A 21,248-nucleotide genomic window follows, 5' to 3' on the forward strand; every position below is an offset into this window, starting at 1 on the left:
CTTTAAGTTCCTCAGCATCCATATCACCAAGGGCCTCACCTGATCTGTACACACCAGCTGTGTGGTGAAGAAAGCAGAAGAGCGCCTCTTTCACCTCAGCCGGTTGAAGAAGTTTGCTATGGACCCCCAAATCCTAAGAACCTTCTACAGAGGCACAATTGAGAGCATCCTGACTGGCTGTATCGCTGCCTGGTATGGGAACTGTACCTCCCTTAATGGCAGGACTCTGCAGAGAATGGTGCAGAGAGCCCAGCGCATCTGTAGTTGTGAACTTCCCATGATTCAGGACATTTGCAAGGGCAGGTGTGTAAAAAAGGGCCCGTAAGATCTTAGGGGATCCAAATCACCCCAACCACAATCTATTCCAGCTTCTGCAATCCAGGAAACGGTACCAACCATAAAAGCCAGGACCAACTGGCTCTGGGACACTTTCTTCAACCAGGCCATCAGACTGATTAACTAATGCTGATTTGAGTGTACTCTAAATTACACTGACTGTTCTCTTTATTATAAATGACTATGATTGCACATTTAGATGGAGACGTAACATAAAGATTTTTACTCCTCATGTATGTGAAGGATGTAAGAAATAAAGTCAATTCAATTCAATACAGTAGATCTAGCTACTCTGCTGAAGTACAAACAGAAATGCTGGAAATGCTCAGCAGGTCAGACGGAAGGAGGAAGAGAGTGGAAGAACTGTTCACTCTGTTTTACTTTCCACAGGTATTGTCTAACCTACTGAGTTTTTCCAGCACTTTTTGTTTCACGTTTCCAGCATCGGCATATCTCTTCGTTTTCACCTTGTTCCAGGGCATTCCCTTTCTCCAGCACTCAGTTCCTCACTGCTCTTCCCTGACGGACCTCGCCATCTAGAAAACGCCCACTTCACACTGCGGTGGATCCCAAAAAATCCACACTCAACACTTAACATTGCCATCAGATTTCTGAATAGCCAACAAACCAAAGGCTCTAGCAAATGTCTCCAGATGTGTGGCAGAGAGCATTTTGAGTGTCTGTGTCACAGCCTGGTGTGGAGTCAACAATATGCAGGCAGCAACATCATGATCACAAACTTCCCCACCATCGAGGACATCTTCAAAAAGTGGTGCCTCAGGAACGTGATATCCATCATTGAGGATACTCGCACTCCAGGACATGGTTCATGCTGACACAACTGTACTTCTATGTTATACTGACTGTCCAGTTGTACATAATATTTATTATAAATTGCACATTGCACATTTTGACAGAGACATAACATAAAGATTTTTACCCCTCATGTATATGATGTAAGTCAATTAGAAACACAGAGAACCTACAGCACAATACAGGCCCTTCAGCCCACAAAGCTATGCCGAACATGTCCCTACCTTAGAACTACCTAGGCTTTAGTCATAGTCCTCTATTTTCCTCAGCTCCATGTAGCCATCCAGGAGTCTCTTAAAAGACCCTATCGTTTCCACCTCCACCACAACCACCGGCAGCTCATTCCACGCACTCACCACTCTGTGTGTAAAAAACTTACCCCTGACATCTCCTCTGTTCCTACTTCCAAGCACCTTGAAACTGTGCCATCTCATGCTAGCCATTTCAGCCCTGGGGAAAAAGCCTCTGACTATCCACATGATTGATGCCTCTCATCATCTTAAACACCTCTATCAGGTCACCTCTCATCCTCCGTCGCTCCCAGGAGAAAAGATCGAGTTCACTCAACTTATTCTCATAAGGCATGCTCCCCAATCCAGGCAACATCCTTGTGAATCTTCTCTACACTCTGGTAATAATAATTCTTGTTATTACCATTGGGGAGGAGGTACTGGAGCCTGGAGATCCACATTCAATGGTTTAGAAATAGCTCCTTCCCCTCCACTATCAAATTCCTGAATGGTTCATGAACACTATTCCTCTTTCACACTATTTATTTATTTGTTGTAACCTAATAATTTTTATGTCTTGCACTGTACTGCTGCCACTAAACAACAGATTTCATGTTGTATATCATATTTCATGGGGTTACTGCACAAGATCAAAGTAAGCTGCAGAAAGTTGTTAACATCATGGGCACTAGCCTCCAAAACTTTCAGGACATGCCCTGTTCTCATTGCTACCAACAGGGAGGAGGTACAGGAACCAGAAGACACACATTCAATGATGCAGGAACAGCTTCTTCCCCTCTGCCATCCGATTTCTGAACGGATATTGAACCCATGAACACTACCTCACTACTTTTTTATTTACACTACTTATTTAATGTAACTATTTCATATACAGTATACTTACTGAGATTCACAGTTTTTATTAATATGCATTGTAATGTACTGCTGCTGCCAAAAACAACAAATTTCACAGCATAAGCCAATGATATTAAACCTGATCCTGATTATAAACACACTACTTTGTTATTCATCTTTTACACAATTTGTTTAGTTTGTGACATAGTAATTTTTATGTTTTACAATATATTACATAACAAATGTCAGCAACAATATATTGATTCTGATTCCTGGGACACTCAGAACCAATCTTCATCTATCACCTTCATCCACTGGTCCATGTTGGACTGCTGCTCCTTTCATCTTTGCTGGCTCGGGAGACCAGATACTCTCCAAATCATTCAATACCTGGACTGGAGACTGTAAGCAGGGGTCAGCCTGACAATTTCAAGGCCTGGGAGTTGTTGGATTAGGGTCTAAATGGTTATTTTTCTTGTAGTTTAACTTCCTTTATGCTTGCCTATATGTTTGTATAATCACCTTTTTGTCTAAGAGCTCAATGGATATTCAGCAATTTATAGTATAGCTGGTCTGTACATCTGTAGTTTCTTCCATCTGTGAGCCTGAGAAGTCATGGCAGCCTAAATCACAGGCTGTCCTTGTGACTCACAGGCTGTTCTTATCAAAGCTTCACTTATCTGTCCAACTTGAACCGGTTTTCAATATAAAGAAAGGAAGATTCATTGTTAGAGTGAGTTGGTTACAGTTAGAGTTTGAACACTATGCTTTACTGTTATTGTTTGTTATGAACATTCAATAAAGTAACCGTAACAACAAGACTTGCACCTCATTCTTGACTTCCAAAGAACGTTCTGGGCAATATCAACTCCAGATCCAACAGAGTTCACACCCACTTCTGGTTGAAGCTTTGAGCAAGAGTCACTGTGCCAGAGGGAGCTGTGACCGCAACATGGTGCTGTGGTCTGCCTCAGTGAACCAAATCTGACTCTCAAATTGGCTCCCTTGATGCCTTCTTCCAGAGTAATGACTCAATAAAAACCACCCCACCCTAGAATTTTGCAATGTGGCCTCGACTAAACTGGCAACTTTAGTTTCCAACAGAATTATGATCTCACTTCAAAACATTGAAATGGCTATGGAAAGCATGGCCTTCTGAGAACATAGGGCTGTGCATCACCCAGCATTATTTGTTAATCAGTCTGTACTCACAGTTGTATGAAAGTCCTTTTATTTATAACTCTCAGAGCCCAGTTACAGGCTCTCTTCCATAAGGACACAGTCATGGGATGTTATTGTATTTAAGGGTCTCGGTCCTCAGGACACTGAACACCCACTCAGTGGCCTCACATCCAGTGGTTGCTTTCTAACAGTTACTGTAAACATAACCTGATGTCTGGAGACTGATTAATAGCAGGTCGTGGCAATGGCGTTCTTCAGCGGGAATACTCAACAAGACCTTGTGCGCGAGTGTCCCAGAAGGTCCATCTGGAATATGGGACATGACCATAGTACTGAACTGTCAGCCTTGGTTATACACTTAGCTCATAAACTAAAACCAAAAAGCAAAACGTAACAAAATGTAAATTAGAGCAAGTGACTTAACTTGATACCACAGGTAAATCTGTCCACTGTGGATGTCTCAGGAAAGGTGATTCTGCCCGGCACAATCCTGCGATTTAATACTGAGCGGTTCGGTGTAGCAAATATTGGTCAGACACTGTATAATGCTGGGTACGTAATTACAAGATGGCCACACAGCTAGTGGGGCCACTGCCTCCCAAATCCAGCCACATGGTCCAGTGCTGTCAGTGTGGAGTTTTCAATCTCCTCGCTTCTCTGCGAGTTTCTTCACACATCCCCAGACATGGAGCTTTATACGTTACTTGGTCACTATAAAATTACCCCTAGTGTGAAGGTGAGTGACAGAATCCATGAGGATTTGTTGGGAATGTAGAGTGAATGAAATGGGATTGGTACAGGATTAGTGTACACAAGTGTTTGATGGTTAGTGCACACTCTCCGCTGTGTGACTCTATGACTTTAGGTCTGTACAGTCCAGGAGAAGCCATTTCCTTCATTCTTTCACAGTGAAGTACACCATTGTCAGGTCTGTTTTGTCTCATCACTGTATACTGTTGTGACAAACTACATATGGATATAGGTCTTCCACGGTATTACACTAGTTACAGTGTTAGAGGCTGCAGGTTCACCACTCTCTGGTTCCCCTCATGATGAAATAGACAACTGTCATCATTTTACAGCTAGTGCCTCCAGGATGGGGATGGTGGCTAAGGGTATGGAGTGTGCAATAAGCATATGAACAGAGAAGGAAAACAAGAAAGCTGCCCAAAAGTTGCAAAGGGCTGAATGGCCTGTTTCCTGCTGTATGACTCCACGATGAGTAAAATAGCAGATGTCACACTTGGAGCAACAGAAGAGAGAAAAATCAGAACTCATTCATTCAGGACCCCTTGCAAACAGCTGATAATCTTTTCACAAAACCATTTACTCATTACATTTCCACTGAATCAAAGCGAGGTTATAAAGGATCCCAGAATTGATAACTTACATTTATTTGCACGGCACTGAAGTCAGAGGTGATTGTCATGGGTATATCTGCCACCTGTGAGTAGAATGGCTGTGTTCCTCTGTATCTAGGAGGGTTTGCAATTGGCAGGATGTTTGTGGTGATGTTCTCAAACGCATATGAGCTGCAGGGGCTGGTGATGGGCAGACATTGCTCCCTCAGATGGCACCACTGCTGCCCACTCAGGCATCCCCCTGTGGTATTACACACTGACTGTGTATGGCAGCTGGCAAAGGGAGTCCGGAGTGCTTCACAACCTGGAGAACCAGACAGGCAGGTTAAAACTGATGACACACAACACCAAAGAGAACAGATACTCAGTAGACAAGTTCAGCAGCTCTGAAAGATCCACTGGGACTGAAGTCAGGCTTCAAAACTGATAGGTTTTCATTGGATAAGTTTGCTCTGTCTTAGGGAACTAAGCTAACTAGGTGGGTTTAAGATACAGATAAGCACCTGTCTAGATATTAGAACTAACTCTAAGTATTTAATGGGCACCTCTAGGTAGAAAAGATTAAAATGAAGTTTAACTGCTGGTGGTGAATGAAGGATTTGGAAAATTCTAATGATTCATACCTCAAGGCCAGATTTCTCATCTCTCACCTCCCACCTCTCAATCCATGCAGACTTCTTCCAAGGAGATGCCACAGGGAACAAGGACGTTCCACTTCATGGGCTACAACAGGTTCACAATCTGTTGACAGATACATTGCCCTTTGAAATTATCTGGCCATTGGTTGCTGCCAATCACAGCTGCTCTGCAATACGGTAACACCAGCTCACTGTGTGGAGGGCAATGGACAGTGGACATCTTGGCCTGGGACTTGTCATCTGGAGCTCAGATGGAGACTATAAAACCAAAACATCAGCTGTTTGTTGCTCTCCACAGATGCTGCCTTACTCACCGAGTTCCTCCAGCAGTTTGCTCTTGCTGGAGCTGAATGAAGCCAATCAGATAGAAATACAGAAGAGTGCAGAGAAGATTCACCAGGATTTGCCTGGGATCAAAGGAATTTGGTTATTGGCAGAGGCTGGATATCTATTTTATTTTTCATTTTATTTATTTATTTTAGTGATACAGCGTGGAGTCAGCCTGGGGCAGAGTGACTTCAGAGTCACTCCGACAAAACCAATTAACACTAATCTAATCACGGGTCAACTCAGGCCACACTAGACCAGATAATTTTGAAAACGCTGGTTTCGCTTAAAAATGATTGGCATCCACATTATGCATTTTAAAAAGTATCTTTGTCTACATTGAAACAGAGATTTTGGTGAATCGCCTCCTCCTGCGCATCCGCAGGACACATCTACCAAAAACAAGCGACATGTTTGGTGTCTAATTTCACTGTGAAAGATGGTGCGTGTTTGTTCAGTTACAGACTAGAAAAACTTAAATGACAGACAGCTGTTGGCTCTCATGCAGGAGAACTTAAAAGTAAGAAAAAAACAAATACTGGAGCGTACGGAGGCAACCGACAGGGAGTTCACGGACAGATTGACCCGGCTGATGATGAACATTGAAAAATTGACCAACTCTGTTGCATTAATAAAGCCCCTTGTTAAATGTATAAAACATGTCTGCATCAGTGTTATCATGTATTCCGCAAAGGAAACAGCATTATGAAGGACCCCACGCACCCCTCATACAATCTCTTCTCCCTCCTGCCATCTGGGAAAAGGCTCCGAAGCATTCGGGCTCTCACGACCAGACTATGTAACACTTTCTTCCCCCAAGCTATCAGACTCCTCAATACCCGAAGCCTGGACTGATGCCTTGCCCCACTGTCCTGTTTATTATTTATTGTAATGCCTGCACTGTTTTTGTGCACTTTATGCAGTCCAGTGTAGGTCTGTAGTCTAGTGTAGCTTTCTCTGTGTTGTTTTTTTTTATTACATAGTTCATTCTAGTTTTTTGTACTGTGTCATGTAACACCATGGTCCTGAAAAACGTTGTCTCATTTTTACTATGCACTGTACCAGCAGTTATGGTCGAAATGGCAATAAAAGTTGACTTGACTTGACTGGACTTATTTCCATACAATGTTACATTAGGCTGTTACACATCTATTGTCAGAGAAGTACTTGCATAAATAGGTAAACCACCTTCATACAAGCAAGGACAGAAAACAGGGCAAAGTGAGTATACTTATTTATTCAGTAAGTTATGGGTCAAAGTATTTGGTGAGTACTTTTCTAACTCTTCTGGCATCAGTTTCATTTCTGTCTGTTCTGAAATTGTTAGGTTGCATTGAAGAAAACAATGAAATGGCGCGCTGCCGTCTGACAGCGTTTTCAGGTTTCTCCGGTTACCCCATCCACACTGATCTGCCTGAGCAGCATTTTTAAAAATACCCACCCTGGAAAGCATTTCTGAAAAGCTCCGGTTTTGGAGCACAAAAACGCCATTTTAGTGTGGATGGAGGGTAAAAATGAAGAGAAAATGCTTCGGTTATGGATTTATCCGGCATAGTGTGACCAATTAACCTACCCAGCACATCTTTGGACCGTGGGAGAAAACCAGAGCACCCAGGAAAACACACGTATCCCACGAGGAAGACATAAAGACTCCTTACAGACGGAACCAGAACTGAACACTGAACTTCAGAATGCCCCGAGCTATACTAAGTTGCTACTGTGGAACCAGCGGTAGGTCAGACTTGTTTTCCTTGCTGTGAAAGCAGTAACCACAAGTAAGTAACTACTGTGAGCAGCAGGGGGCTGTAGTTTTAAGGTGAGGGGAAGATCATCTCGAAGATTTTTTTATACAGAGAGTATTTGATATCAAGAACATACAGACAGAGCTGGTGGAATGAATCACAACCCCTACATTTAAGTAGCATTTTGACAAAGTTTTAAACAGGCCAGGCATAGAAGGATATGGTCCTAATGCAAACAAATGGATCAGTGTAAATGGGAAAAAAGATCAGCATGGATGAGCTGGGCTGAATGGTCTGCTTCTATTCTGTACAACTCTCTCACTCACAGACCTCAGCTTTCTCAGTGGTCATGATGAGGCCAAATGCAAACAAATTGAACAACACAATACAGGCCCTTCAGCCCACAAAGCTGTGCCAAACATGTCCTTGACCGAGAAATTACCCAGGGTTACCCACAGCCCTCTATTTTTCTAAGCTTCATATACCTGTCCAGGAGTCTCTTAAAAGACCCTATTTCCTATCATATCTGCCTTCCACCACCATTGCCGGCAACCCATCCCACGCACTCACCATTCTCTGAGTAAAAAAACTTACCCCTGACATCCCCTCTGTACCTATTTCCAAGCACCTTAAAACTGTGGCCTCTTGTGTCAGCCATTTCAGCCCTGGGGAAAAGCCTCTGACCATCCACACCATCATTGCCTCTCATTATCTTGTACACCTCTATCAGGTCACCTCTCATCCTCTGTCACTCCAAGGAAAAAAGGCTGAGTTCTCTCAGCCTATTCTCATAAGGCATGCTCCCCAATCCAGACAACATCCTTGTAAATCTCCTCTGCACCCTTTCTGTGGTTTCCATGTGCTTCCTGCAGTGAGGCAACTAGAACTGAGCACAGTACTCCAAGTGGGGTCTGACCAGTGTCCTATATAGCTGTAACATTACCTCTCGGCTCTTAAACTCAATCCCACAGTTGATTAAGGCCATTGCACCAATTGCCTTCTAAACCACAGAGTCAACTTGCGCAGCAACTTTGAGTGTCCTATGGACTCAGACCCCAAGATCCCTCTGATCCTCCACACTGTCAAGAGTCTTACCATGAAAATGGACAAGGGAGAGCCAGTGGATGTAGTGTACCTGGACTTTCAGAAAGCCTTTGATAAGGTCCCACATAGGAGATTAGTAGGCAGAATTAGAGCACATGGTATTGGGGATAGGGTACTGACACAGACAGAAAATTGGTTGGCAGACAGGGAACAAAGAGTAGGGATTACGGGTCCCTTTCAGAATGGCAGGCAGTGACTAGTGGGGTACCGCAAGGCTCAGTGCTGGGACTGCAGCTGTTTACAATATACATTAATGATTTAGATGAAGGGATTAAAAGTGACAATAGCAAATTTGCAGATGACACAAAGCTAGATGACAGTGTGAAATGTGAGGAGAATGCAGGGTGACTTGCACAGGTTGGGTGAGTGGGCAGATACATGGCAGGTGCAGTTTAAGTGGATTTATGTGAGGTTAGCCACTTTGGTGGCAAGAATAGGAAGGCAGATTACTATCTGAATGGTGTCAAGTTAGGAAAAGGGGAAGTACAACGAGATCTGGGTATCCTTGTTCATCAGTTACTGAAAGTAAGCATGCAGGTACAGCAGGCAGTGAAGAAAGCTAATGGCATGCTGGGGAGTTGAGTATAGGATCAAAGAGGTCCTTCTGCTGTTGTACAGGGCCCAGGTGAGACCACACCTGGAGTATTGTGTGCAGTTTTGTTTTCCAAATTCGAGGAAGGACATTCTTGCTATTGATGGAGTGCAGCGTAGATTCATGAGGTTAATTCCTGGGATGGCAAGACTGTCATATGTTGAAAGATTGGAGAGACTGGGCTTGTATGCACTGGAATTTAGAAGGATGAGAGGGGATCTGATTGAAACATATTAAGGATTGGACATGCTAGGGGCAGGAAACATATTCCCAATAGTAAACACAAAGTACACCGCAGATGCTGGGGTCAAAGTAACACGCACAACAAGCTGGAGGAACTCACCAGGTCGGGCAGCATCCGTGGAAACGAGCAGTCAACGTTTCGGGCCGAGACCTTTCGTCAGGACTGAAGAGGGAGGGGGCAGGGGCCCTATAAAAAAGGTGGGGGGAGGGTGAGAAGGAGAAGGCTGGTAGGTGCCAGGTGAAAAAGCAATCAGAGAAAAGATCAAGGGGTGGGGGAGGGGAAGCAGGAAGGGAATAGGCAGGAAAGGTGAAGAAGCAATGTAAGGGGAAAGCACTATGGGTAGTAGAAGGCAGAACCATGAGAGAGGTGATAGGCAGCTGGAAGAGGAGGCAGAGTTAGACTGGGATGGGGGAAGGGAGAGGGAGGGAATTACCAGAAGTTGGAGAATTCGACGTTCATGCCAAGGGGCTGGAATCATCAAGGGGCTGGAACCAGGAATCATCTATTGCATCCAGTCATTCAGGGCCACAAACAGTCCTTCCAGGTGAGGCAACACTTCACTTGTGAGTCTGTTGGGGTCATCTATTGCATCCGGTGCTCCCAGTGCGGCCTCCTCTACATCGGCGAGACCCAACGCAGATTGGGGGACCGCTTCGTCGAGCACCTCCGCTCCGTCCGCCACAACAGACAGGATCTCCTGATTGCCACCCACTTCAACTCTCCTTCACATTCCCATTCGGATATGTTCATACATGGCCTCCTCTACTGCCATGATGAGGCCAAACTCAGGTTGGAGGAGCAACACCTCATATACCGTCTAGGCAGTCTCCAGCCCCTTGGCATGAATGTTGAATTCTCCAACTTCCGGTAATTCCCTCCCTCACCCTTCCCCCATCCAGTTTCACTCTGCCTCCTCTTCCAGCTGCCTATCACCTCTCTCATGATTCTGCCTTCTACTACACCGTGCTTTCCCCTTACATTCCTTCTTCACCTTTCCTGCCTATCCCCTCCGCTTCCCCTCCCCCACCCCCACCCCTGATCTTTCCTCTGATTGGTTTTTCACCTGTCACCTAACAGCCTTCTCCTTCTCACCCTACCCCTCCTACTTTATAGGGCCCTTGCCCCCTCCCTCATCAGTCCTGACGAAGGGTCTCGGCCCAAAACGTTGACTGTTCGTTTCCATGGATGCTGCCCGACCTGCTGAGTTCCTCCAGCTTGTTGTACATGCAACATGTTCCCAATGTTGGGGGAGTCCAGAACCAGAGGCCACAGTTTAAGAATAAGGGGTATTCCATTTAGAACGGAGTTGAGGGAAAAATTTTTCACCCAGAGAGTAGTGAACCCATGGAATGCTCTGCCTCAGAAGGCAGTTCTCTGGATGCTTTCAAGAAAGAGTAGATAGAGCTCTTAAAGATAGCGGAGTTAAGGAATATGGGGATAAGGCAGGAATGAGAAGGTAGGATTGTGGATGATCAACCATGATCACAGAGAATGGCAGTGCTGGCTCAAAGGGCTGAGTGGCCTACTCCTGCACCTATTGTCTATTAATACTATATTCTGCCATCATATTTGACATACCAAAATGAACCACCTCACACTTATCTGGATTAAACTCCATCTGCCACTTCTCAGCCCAGTTTTGTATCCCATTGATATCCCGCTGTAACCTCTGACAGCCCTCTGCACTATCCACAACACCTCTAACCTTTGTGTCATCAGCAAATTTACTAACCCATCCCTCCAATTACTCATCCAGGTCATTTATGAAAATCCACAAAGAGAAAGGGTCCCAGAACAGATCCCTGAGGCTCACCACTGGTCACAGATCTCCATGCAGAACATGACCCATCTACAACCACTCTTTGCCTTCTGTGGACAAGCCAATTCACAAGGCAGGGTCCCCTTGGATCCCATGCCCCCTTATTTTCTCAATAAACCTTGCATGGGTACCTTATCAAATGTCTCACTGAAATCCATATACACTACATCTACTGCTTCATATACACATCATCAATGTGTTTAGTCACATCCTCAAAAAATTCAATCAGGCTCATAAGGCACAACCTGCCTTTGACAAAGCCATGCTGATTATTCCTAATCATATTACGCTTCTCCAAATATTCATAAATCCTGCCCCTCAGGATCTTCTGCTTGCATGGCTACAGTGCAGTGACAAGAACATAGTATTTTCCAATTCCAGGTAACCTGCAACCACTGTGACCTTCTCTTCATCCCTCTGATCTCTCCCCCACCCAGTTCCACTTGCATGTCATTCCGACTGGTCTCCTATTCCCTCCCTCACAGGTTTCATCTGCCCAGTCCCTCCCAGCTATCACCTTCCAGCTTCTGTCTCTAACTTCACCCTCTACTCCCTCTGCCCTCTTTTTCATTCTCTCCCAATCTACCTCCCAGCAGCCACTGTCTCCTGATCCTTCACCACCCCCCCCCCACCCTCACCTGGCTCCGTCAGCCCATCATCTCCCTCTCACCATGTTTACCAGGCAGTCTCACCTCTTCATTTTGACAGTTTCCCCTCCATCCTGCTGCACGATCTCAAATCAGAGTATCAGCTATCCCTCTGCCTGACCTGCTGAGTTCCTCCAACAGCTTCAACTTCCAGCACATCCAGCTCTTCAAGTTTTTATGAATGCCCTCATTACTGGGTCAAATTTCAACTGAGGTGTTGTTATGTACAACGGGGGAGCTACCACCCTCCAGATTTTAATTTGTTATCATATGGCATCATCTCAGAAATAGTTCCTCTTACCTGGAGGAATGAGGAACAGATTCGGGGCACAGTATGGCCTGAATACTTTGAAATGTACCCGAGCTGCTCTTCTTAAAGGCTGCACCACAAATTCAATGGAGTTCACCAATCCTGAGTGACTGAACCACAGGCCAGGAAACAGCATGATCTGCAAGTTTAACCACAAAGAAAATGATTATAGTGACTCATATATATCGGCACAAAATAATCCAGCGTCTCAGTGTCAGGGCTGTCAAAGGGAGAACAGTATATCATCAGTTGGAAAGTTGGGTGGGGAAAAGGCAGATTGAGTTGAAGCTGGACAAGTGCATTTTGGGAGGTCAAAAGCAAGAAGGAACTATCTCGGAAAATGCAGAGGGATCTTAGAATGAAGTCTATAGTTCCCTGGAAGTGTCAATAAAAGTGGATAGGATAGTAAAGAGGTCATTTTACATTCAACAACTGGGCATTGAGTGCAACAGTTTGAAAGTCATGTTGCAGCTGTATAACACTGTGAGCTGTTTGGTCATATTTGGAATACTGTGTACAGACCTGGCTGCCACACTATAGGAAGGATGTTGAGAATTTGTAAAGGTTACTGAAGAGATTTACCAGGATATTGCTAGATTAGGAGTCTTGCTAATAAACTCCTTATAGGCATTAGCTATAGAGAGAGCTTGGACAAACTTGGATTGTTTCCACTGGAGTGTCAAAGTTATAGAACATATATAAAGTTGTGAGAGGCAGGTAGTCAATAGACAATAGACAATAGACAATAGGTGCAGAAGTAGACCAATCGGCCCCTTGAGTCTGCACTGCCATTCTGAGATCATGGCTGATCATTCACTATCAATACCCAGTCCCTACCTTGTCCCCATATCCCTTGATTCCCCTATCCATCAGATATCTATCTAGCTCCTTCTTGAAAGCATCCAGAGAATTGGCTTCCACCGTCTTCCGAGGCAGTGCATTCCACACCTCCACAACTCTCTGGGAGAAGAAGCTCTTCCTCAACTCTGTTTTAAATAACTGACCTCTTATTCTCAATCCATGCCCTCTGGTACTGGACTCTCCCAACATCTGGAACATATTTCCTGCCTCAATCCTATCAAATCCTTTAATTATCTTAAACGTTTCAATCAGATCCCCTCTCAATCTCCTCAATTCCAGCGTGTACTAGCCGAATCTCTCCAATCTCTCTGCGTAAGACAGCCCTGCCATCCCAGGAATCAACCTAGTGAATCTACGCTGCACTTCCTCAATTGCCAGAATGTCCTTCCTTAAACCTGGAGACCAAAACTGTACACAATATTCCAGGTTTGGTCTCACCAGGGCCCTGTACAAATGCAAAAGGACATCCTTGCTCTTGTACTCAATTCCCCTTGTAACAAAGGCCAACATTCCATTTGCCCTCTTCACTGCCTGTTGCACTTGCTCATTCACCTTCATTGACTGGTGAACTAGGACTCCTAGGTCTCTTTGCATTTCTCCCTTACCTAACTCTACACCGTTCAGACAATTCTCTGCCCTCTTGTTCCAGCTTCCAAAGTGGATAACTTCACATTTATTCACATTGAATGACATCTGCCAAGTATCTGCTCACTCACCCAGCCTGTCCAAGTCTCCCTGTATTCTCCTAACATCCTCTTCGCATGTCACACTGCCACCCAGTTTAGTATTGTCAGCAAACTTGCTGATATAGTTTTCAATGCCCTCATCTAAATCATTGACATAAATCGTAAAGAGCTGTGGTCCCAATACAGAGCCCCGTGGTACCCCACTAGTCACCTCCAGCCAGTCCAAGAAACACCCATTCACTGCTACCCTTTGCTTTCTATCTGCCAACCAGTTTTCTATCCATGTTGAAACCCTGCCCCCAATGCCATGAGCTCTGATTTTACTCACCAATCTCCTATGTGGCTCCTTATCGAATGCCTTCTGAAAATCTAGGTACACAACATCCACTGGCTTACCCTCGTCTAATATCCTTGTTACACCCTCAAAAAACTCCAACAGATTAGTCAAGCATGATTTGTCCTTGGTAAATCCATGCTGGCTCGGCCTAATCCTATTTCTGCCATCAAGATGTGCCACTATTTCATCCTTAATAATGGACTCAAGCATCTTCGCCACGACTGACGTTAGGCTAACTGATCGTTTTCCGTTTTCTCCTTCCCTCCCTTCTTGAAAAGTGGGATAACATTAGCCACTCTCCAATCTTCAGGAACTGATCCTGAATCTAAGGAACATTGGAAAATGATTACCAATGCATCCGTAATTTCCTGAGCCACCTCTTTTAGAACCCTCGGATGCAGACCATCTGGACCCAGGGATTTATTAGCCTTCAGTCCTAACAGTCTACTCATCACAGTTTCTTTCCTAATGTCAATCTGTCTCAATTCCTCTGATATCTTATGACCCTGGCCCATCCATACATCTGGGAGATTGCTTGTGTCCTCCCTGGTGAAGACAGATCTAAAGTACGCATTAAATTCTGTTGCCATTTCCCTGTTTCCCATAACAATTTCTCCCAATTCATTCTTCAAGGGGCCAACATTGTTCTTAACTATCTTCTTTCTCTTTACATAGCTAAAAAAGCTTTTGCTATCCCCTTTTATATTCCTGGCTAGACTGAGCTCATACTTGATTTTTTCTCTCCGTATTGCTTTTTTAGTTAAGATCTGCTGTTCCTTAAAACTTTCCCAATCATCTGTATTCCCACTCATCTTAGCCCTGTCATACTTCATTTTCTTTAATGCTATACAATCTCTGACTTCCTTTGTCAACCACTGTGGCCCCTTTCCCCTCTTTGAATCCTTCCTTTTCATTGGAATGAACTGCTTTTGCATCTTTTTATGTGCAGAGTTAAGAAGAGACGGGCAAAGTTTAAAAGAGATTTGTGAGGCAAGTTTTTTTGTACACAGACAGTGTTAATATATGCCAACAATGTGCAGGTAAAACCTGGTGATGGGTTTCTCTAACTTACAGCGATAACTCCCCCCTACACCTTCTCTCGTTTTTCCATTCCCCATTCTGGTTACTCTCTCACCTCTTCTGTCATATGTATATCACCTCTTCCTGATTCTCCTCTGCCTTCCCTTTATTCCCTGGTCCATAGATTAGTTTAGATTGGCACCATGGTCAGCACAGATGTTGTGGGCTGAAGGTCCTGTTCCTGTGTTGTACTATGATCTTGTAAAGGGAGCTTTATACACTTGATCTAACCTTCGCTATCCTTGACCTGAAAATATTTGATGGACAAGTATTTTCAAAATGATGTTATTTACTAATTTACAACATTCACATAGACTTAGGGTGAGAGGGGAAAGAGGGACATGGGGGAAACTTTTTCACTAGAAGGTGATGAGTGTATGGAACACATTGCACACACAAAATGCTGGAGGAATTCAACAAAGCAACATCTATAGAGTGAAATGAACAGTTACCACTTTGGGTCAAAATCCTTCACCAAGACTAGAAAGGAAGGGGACAGAAGCCAGAATAATAACGTGGATGGGGCAGGTAAGAGTACAAGCTGGCAGATGACAGGTTAGACCAGAAGGTAGGGGTAGTTGGGCTGAAGAAAGAAGCTGAGAGGTGACAGATGGAAGAAATATAGAGCAGAACAAGAAGGAATCTAGTAGGAGAGGACATTGGACCATGGAATAACAGACAGACATACTTTATTGATCCCGAGGGAAATTGGGTTTTGTTACAGTCACACCAACCAAGAATAGTGTAGAAATATAGCAATATAAAACCATAAATAATTAAAAAATAATAAGTTAATCATGCCAAGTGGAAATAAGTCCAGGACCAGCCTATTGACTCAGGGTGTCTGACACTCCGAGGGAGGAGTTGTAAAGTTTGATGGCCACAGGCAGGAATGACTTCCTATGACGCTCAGTGTTACAACTCGGTGGAATGAGTCTCTGGTTGAATGTACTCCTGTGTCTAACCAGTACATTATGGAGTGGATGGGAGACATTGTCCAAGATGGCATGCAACTTGGACAGCATCCTGTTTTCAGACACCACCGTCAGAGTCCAGTTCCACCCCCACAACATCACTGGCCTTACAAATGAGAAAGGGAAGGAGGCAGGGAATCAGGAAGAGTTGATTTGAATATGACAGAAGAGAAGAGGTGAGAGATAACAAGAATGGGGAATGGGAAAATAGAGAAAGTGTAAGGGGGAGTTATTGCTGGAAGTTAGGGAAACCTGTCACCTGGTTTTACCTGCTCTCAGGATGAGACTTTTCATTCCAGAACAACTGAAATGTCCTCCCTCTTAAAAGAAAAAGGCTTCCATTCCTCCACCATCAAGTCTGCCCTCACCCTATCCTTCTGCCAACCCAACAGGGATAGGGATCCTCTTTTCACTATTTACTGTCCCACAAGCCTCTGCATCCAACACATAATTCTCCATAACTTCTGCCACCTCCAAAAGGATCCCATCACCAAATACATCTTTCCCTCCAACTTTCTGCTTTCCAGAGGGATTGTTCCCTTTTTGAATCCTTTGTTCTCACATCCTTGTGCACACGTCCCTCTCCACTAATCTTCCTCCTAGTAAGATCATAAGACTTAAGAGCCGAATTAGGTCATTTGGTCCATCAAGTCTGCTCCACCATTTCACCATGGTTGTTCCATTTTCCCTCTCAGCCCCAATCTCCTGTGTTCTCCTGACCAATCATGAATCTATCAGCTTCTGCCTTAAATATACATACAAACTTGGCCTCCACAGCTGCCTGTAGCAATGAATTCCACAGATTTCTCCTCATCTTCACTCTAAAAGATCCTCCCTATTCTGAGGCTGTGTCTTCTGATCTTGAGACTCTCCCACCATAGGAAACATCTCCTCCACATCCACTCTATCAAAGCCTTTCAGCATTTGATAGGTCTCAATCAGGTCATCTCTCATTCTTATGCATTCTAGTGAATACAGGCCCAGAGCCATCAAATGCTCTTCATATGACAAGCCATTCAAACCTGGAATCATTTTCATGAACCCCCTTTGAACCCTCTCCAATTTCAGCACATCCCTTCTAAGATGAGGGGCCCAAAACTCCTCACAATACTCCAAGTGAGACCTCGCCAGTGTTTTATAACGTCTCAACATTACATTCTTGTCTTTATATTCTAGTTCTCTTGAAATTAATGATAACATCATATTTGCCTTCCTCATCACAGACTCAACCTGCTAATTAACCTTTAGGGAATCCTGCACAAGCACCGTCCCTTTGTGCCTCAATCTTTTGTATTTTCTCTCCATTTAGAAAATAGTAAACTGTTTCATTTTTTCTACAAAGTGCATGACAACATTGTATTTCATCTGCCACTTCTTTGCTGATTCTCCTAATCTGTCTAGGTCCTTCTGTAGACTTTCTACTTCCTCAAAGCTATTTGCCCCTCTACCTATCTTCATATTGTCTGCAAACTTTGCAACTAAGCCATCAATTCCATAATTCAAATCATTAACATATAATGTAAAAAGAATCGGTCCCAACACAGACCCCTGTGGACCCCTTTTACTCCCACTCTTTGCCCCCTGCCAATCAAATACTGCTTTATCCATGCTAGAATCTTCCCTGTAATACAATGGGCTTGTAGCTGGTTAAGCAGCCTCACATGTGACTCCTTGCCAAAGGCCTTCTGAAAATCCAAATACACAACGTCAACCAATTCTCCTTTGTCTGTCCTGCTTGCTATTTCTTTAAAAAATTCCAACAAATTAGTCTGGCAAGATTTTCTCTTGAAGAAACCGTGCTGACTCTGGCCTATTTTATCTTGTGCCTTCAAGTACCCTGAGACCTCATCCTTAACAATCAACTCCAACATCTTCCCAACACTGAGGTCAGACTAACTGGCCTATAATTTTCCTTCTTTGGCCTCTCTCCTTTCTTGAAGAGTTTAGTGACATTTGCAATTTTCCAGTCTTCCAGAACCATTCCAGAATCTAGTGTTTCTCGAAGATCATTGCTAATGCCTCCACAATCTCTTCAGCTACCTCTTTCAGAACCTTTCTGATCCGGGTGACCTAACTGCCTTCAGACCTTTCGGTTTCCTAAGGACCTTCCCTAGTAATGGTAACTTTACACACATGACCCCTGACACTCGTGAACTTCTCTCATACTGCTAGTGAAGACTGATGTAAAATACTTATTCAGTTCAATAGCCATTTCCATGTCCCCCATTACTACCTCTCCAGCATTGTTTTCTAGCAGTCTGATATCCACTCTCGCCTTTCTTTTACACTTTATGGATCTGAAGAATCTTTTGGTATCCACTTCAATATTATTGGCTAGTTTACTTTCGTATTCCATCTTTACCTTCTTAATGACTTTTTTTTAGTTGCTTTTTGTTGGTGTTTGAAATCTTCCAATCTTTAAGTCCCACTAACTTTGCTCTATAATATGCCCCCTCTTTGGCTTTTGTGTTGGCTTTAATTTCTCTAGGCACTTATCCTTGCAAGTGGACAAGTCCGTACAGCTCCTCCCTCACTACCATTCAGGGACCCAAAGAGTCTTTCCAGCTGAGGTGACACTTTGTGTGTGTGTCGGTTGGGGTCAGTGTGCTTCCAGTGTGGCCTTCCATATATCAGTGAGACCTGACATAGATTGGGAGACTGCTTCATTGAACACTTTCACTCTGTCTGCTACAGAAAATAAGATCTCCCATTGGCAACCCATTTCAATTCTACTTCCCATTCTCATTCCAACATGCCAGTCCATGGCATTCAATCTGAGTAGCCTCCAACCTGATGGCATGAATATCGATTTCTCGAACTTCCAATAACTGCCCCACTCCATTATCATTCCTCAGTTCCGCACTCCTGCCCCTTCCCTTTCTTCCATGTTCTGTTCTCCGTTATCAGATTCCCCTTTTCCAGCCCTTTATCTAGTTCTACACTCAACTTCCTGGCTCTTTACTTCATCCCCTCCCCCCTCCTGGTTTTACCTATCACCTCTCTTACTTCCTCCTCTCTTTCTCATTCTGACTCCTCCCTTTCCTTTCCAGTCCTGATGAAGGGTCTAAGCCCAAAACATCAACTGCTTATTCATTTCCATAGATGCTGGCTGATCCGCTGAGTTCCTTCAGTGTTTTGTGTGTATTGATTTGGAGCTCCAGCATCTGCTGATTTTCTCATGTTTGGGACCTGGTTTTACCTATCACCTGTCAAGCTTGCAGTCCTCCCCCTCCCCTTCCCCCTCCTGTTCAGGCTTAGGCTCCCTTCCTTTCTATTCCTGATTATGGGTCTTGGCCTTCCCATCCGTTTATGCTGCCTGACTTGCTGAGTTCCACATTCTATGTGTGCTGCTCAAGATTCCCAGCACCTGCAGAATCTTTTATGTATATGGAGTCAGCTGCCAGAGGAAATGGTTGAGGTTGGTACAATAGTATCAATGAAAATTATTTAGTTAAGTACAGAGAGAGGGTGTAGATTATACAAACATAGGCCAATGCAAGAAATTAGGACAAACAGGGTGGATGTTATCAAACTTAATCAGTATGGAATGAATGGGCCAAAGGGCTGAATCCATGCTGTATTGCTCTGTGACTTTATGTATTATGTGATTAAATGAAAGTCTTTGATGGGACAGCATTTAAACCCATTGGACCCTTTTTTCAGGGCAGATTAAAGATGTGATATCATGGGAAAATACCATTATCCTACCGTTACCGTAGTTCCTCCTTTGCAATACAGAGTCAAGTTTAGAGCACGTCGCACTTTTCACTTGTGACTGCTTGGACAAAGTCCAGGAATTCCCTCCCTCCCCTATAGGTGTTCCTATACCTCAGCAGTGGCTGCTTCGCTCCTGGAGGGGGTGGTCAGTACGGTGACGTTCTTCAACCTGTACATTCCGCTGAAAGTCGGCACTCCCGTGAGGAAATAATTGCCAGGGGCTGCATTCAGAGAGGGAGAAGTCAAGTCAACAATCAACAGCAAATTGTACACAACAACATGGATTTACAGATCACCTACATGCAACCAAAAGACTCAAGGTGTTTCACAGGACAATGCATTCAATATAACACTGAGGCATGTTTAAAGATATGAGAACACTGATCATCCAGCCTGTCATCCACTCTCTCTACGTTTCATTTGTCCATGTCCCACACACTCCAGTGTTGCTTCAGTCATCCACCACTCCTCTCTGCTGCTTCCATTCATTTCAAGTTAAGCCAAAGCTTCAGTTTTTAAGTTCTCATCCTAGCCTAGGCCTTCCTGTTCTTAACAGCCTCCCATCGTTCTACATCCCAAGAGCTCAGGAATCCACCATTTTGCCCTTGTACATCCCCAGTTGTAATCGAGAGACACAGCAGCGAGACAAGTCCTCTGGACCACTGAGTCCATACCAACTAATCCTCCTTCTCATTCTCCTCATTGTCTCATCTGTATCCTTAGCATAAAGGTAAATCTACAACACTGTGCAAAAGTCTTGGGCAGATATAGTCTATGTAGAGCTCAGATGCCTAAGACTTTTGTACAGTATCAGACAGTGACTTTGTAAACATGGCAGGAGCAAAAGATGTTGAGAATGGCAAGGGTGGAGTGCCACTGCAGCGGGGGGGGGGGGGGCGGGGGGGGGGAGCACGGATGCAGATATACTAGCCCTGAGATACAAGGCAAGGTCATTTGATTCCCTACTATTGGTTTACTGATCATTACAGAATGTCACTCATGCTCCCTTCCCTCTCCATTCCCCTTTCCCCAACCATGATTCCCCTCTCCCTGCCTCCTTCCCACTCTCAATCTTCAAAAGAGACCCATATCAGAATCAGATCACATATATCATGAAATATGTTTTAAACAGAAGTACAGTGCAATACATACAATTACTACAGTACTGTGCAAAAGTCTTAGGCATGCTAGCTGTTTATATGTGACTCAGATTTCTGCACAATATTATATGCACTAAGGATGGGTAGTCTTGCCAGGCACTTTGGGAGGGCAGGTTATGGTCTTCCATCCTGCGGTGGATCAGAGGTCACTCACTTACCAGTCTGGATTGAATCAGTAGGTTTCCTGCCCTGAAGGATATCAGTGAACCTGATGACCCTGTGATTTCATGACC

General features: G+C 44.2%; 1 protein-coding gene across 1 annotated transcript in view; it reads right to left on the reverse strand.

Moving 5' to 3' along the window:
- The window catches only part of pkd1b (polycystic kidney disease 1b), a 472,814-nt gene extending 452,287 nt beyond the window's left edge, over positions 1-20,527 (reverse strand). The window contains exons 1-4 of the mRNA XM_059949028.1: positions 20,467-20,527; positions 19,967-20,076; positions 12,192-12,339; positions 4,807-5,081 (exon numbers count right to left, since the gene is read on the reverse strand). Coding sequence (XP_059805011.1) covers positions 4,807-5,081; positions 12,192-12,339; positions 19,967-20,076; positions 20,467-20,527 — 594 coding nt within the window. The remainder of the gene's footprint in view (positions 1-4,806; positions 5,082-12,191; positions 12,340-19,966; positions 20,077-20,466) is intronic.
- Positions 20,528-21,248: the final 721 nt, after the last annotated feature.

Source organism: Hypanus sabinus, chromosome 23 (genome assembly GCF_030144855.1).
Source record: "Hypanus sabinus isolate sHypSab1 chromosome 23, sHypSab1.hap1, whole genome shotgun sequence".
Lineage (NCBI taxonomy): Eukaryota > Metazoa > Chordata > Chondrichthyes > Myliobatiformes > Dasyatidae > Hypanus > Hypanus sabinus.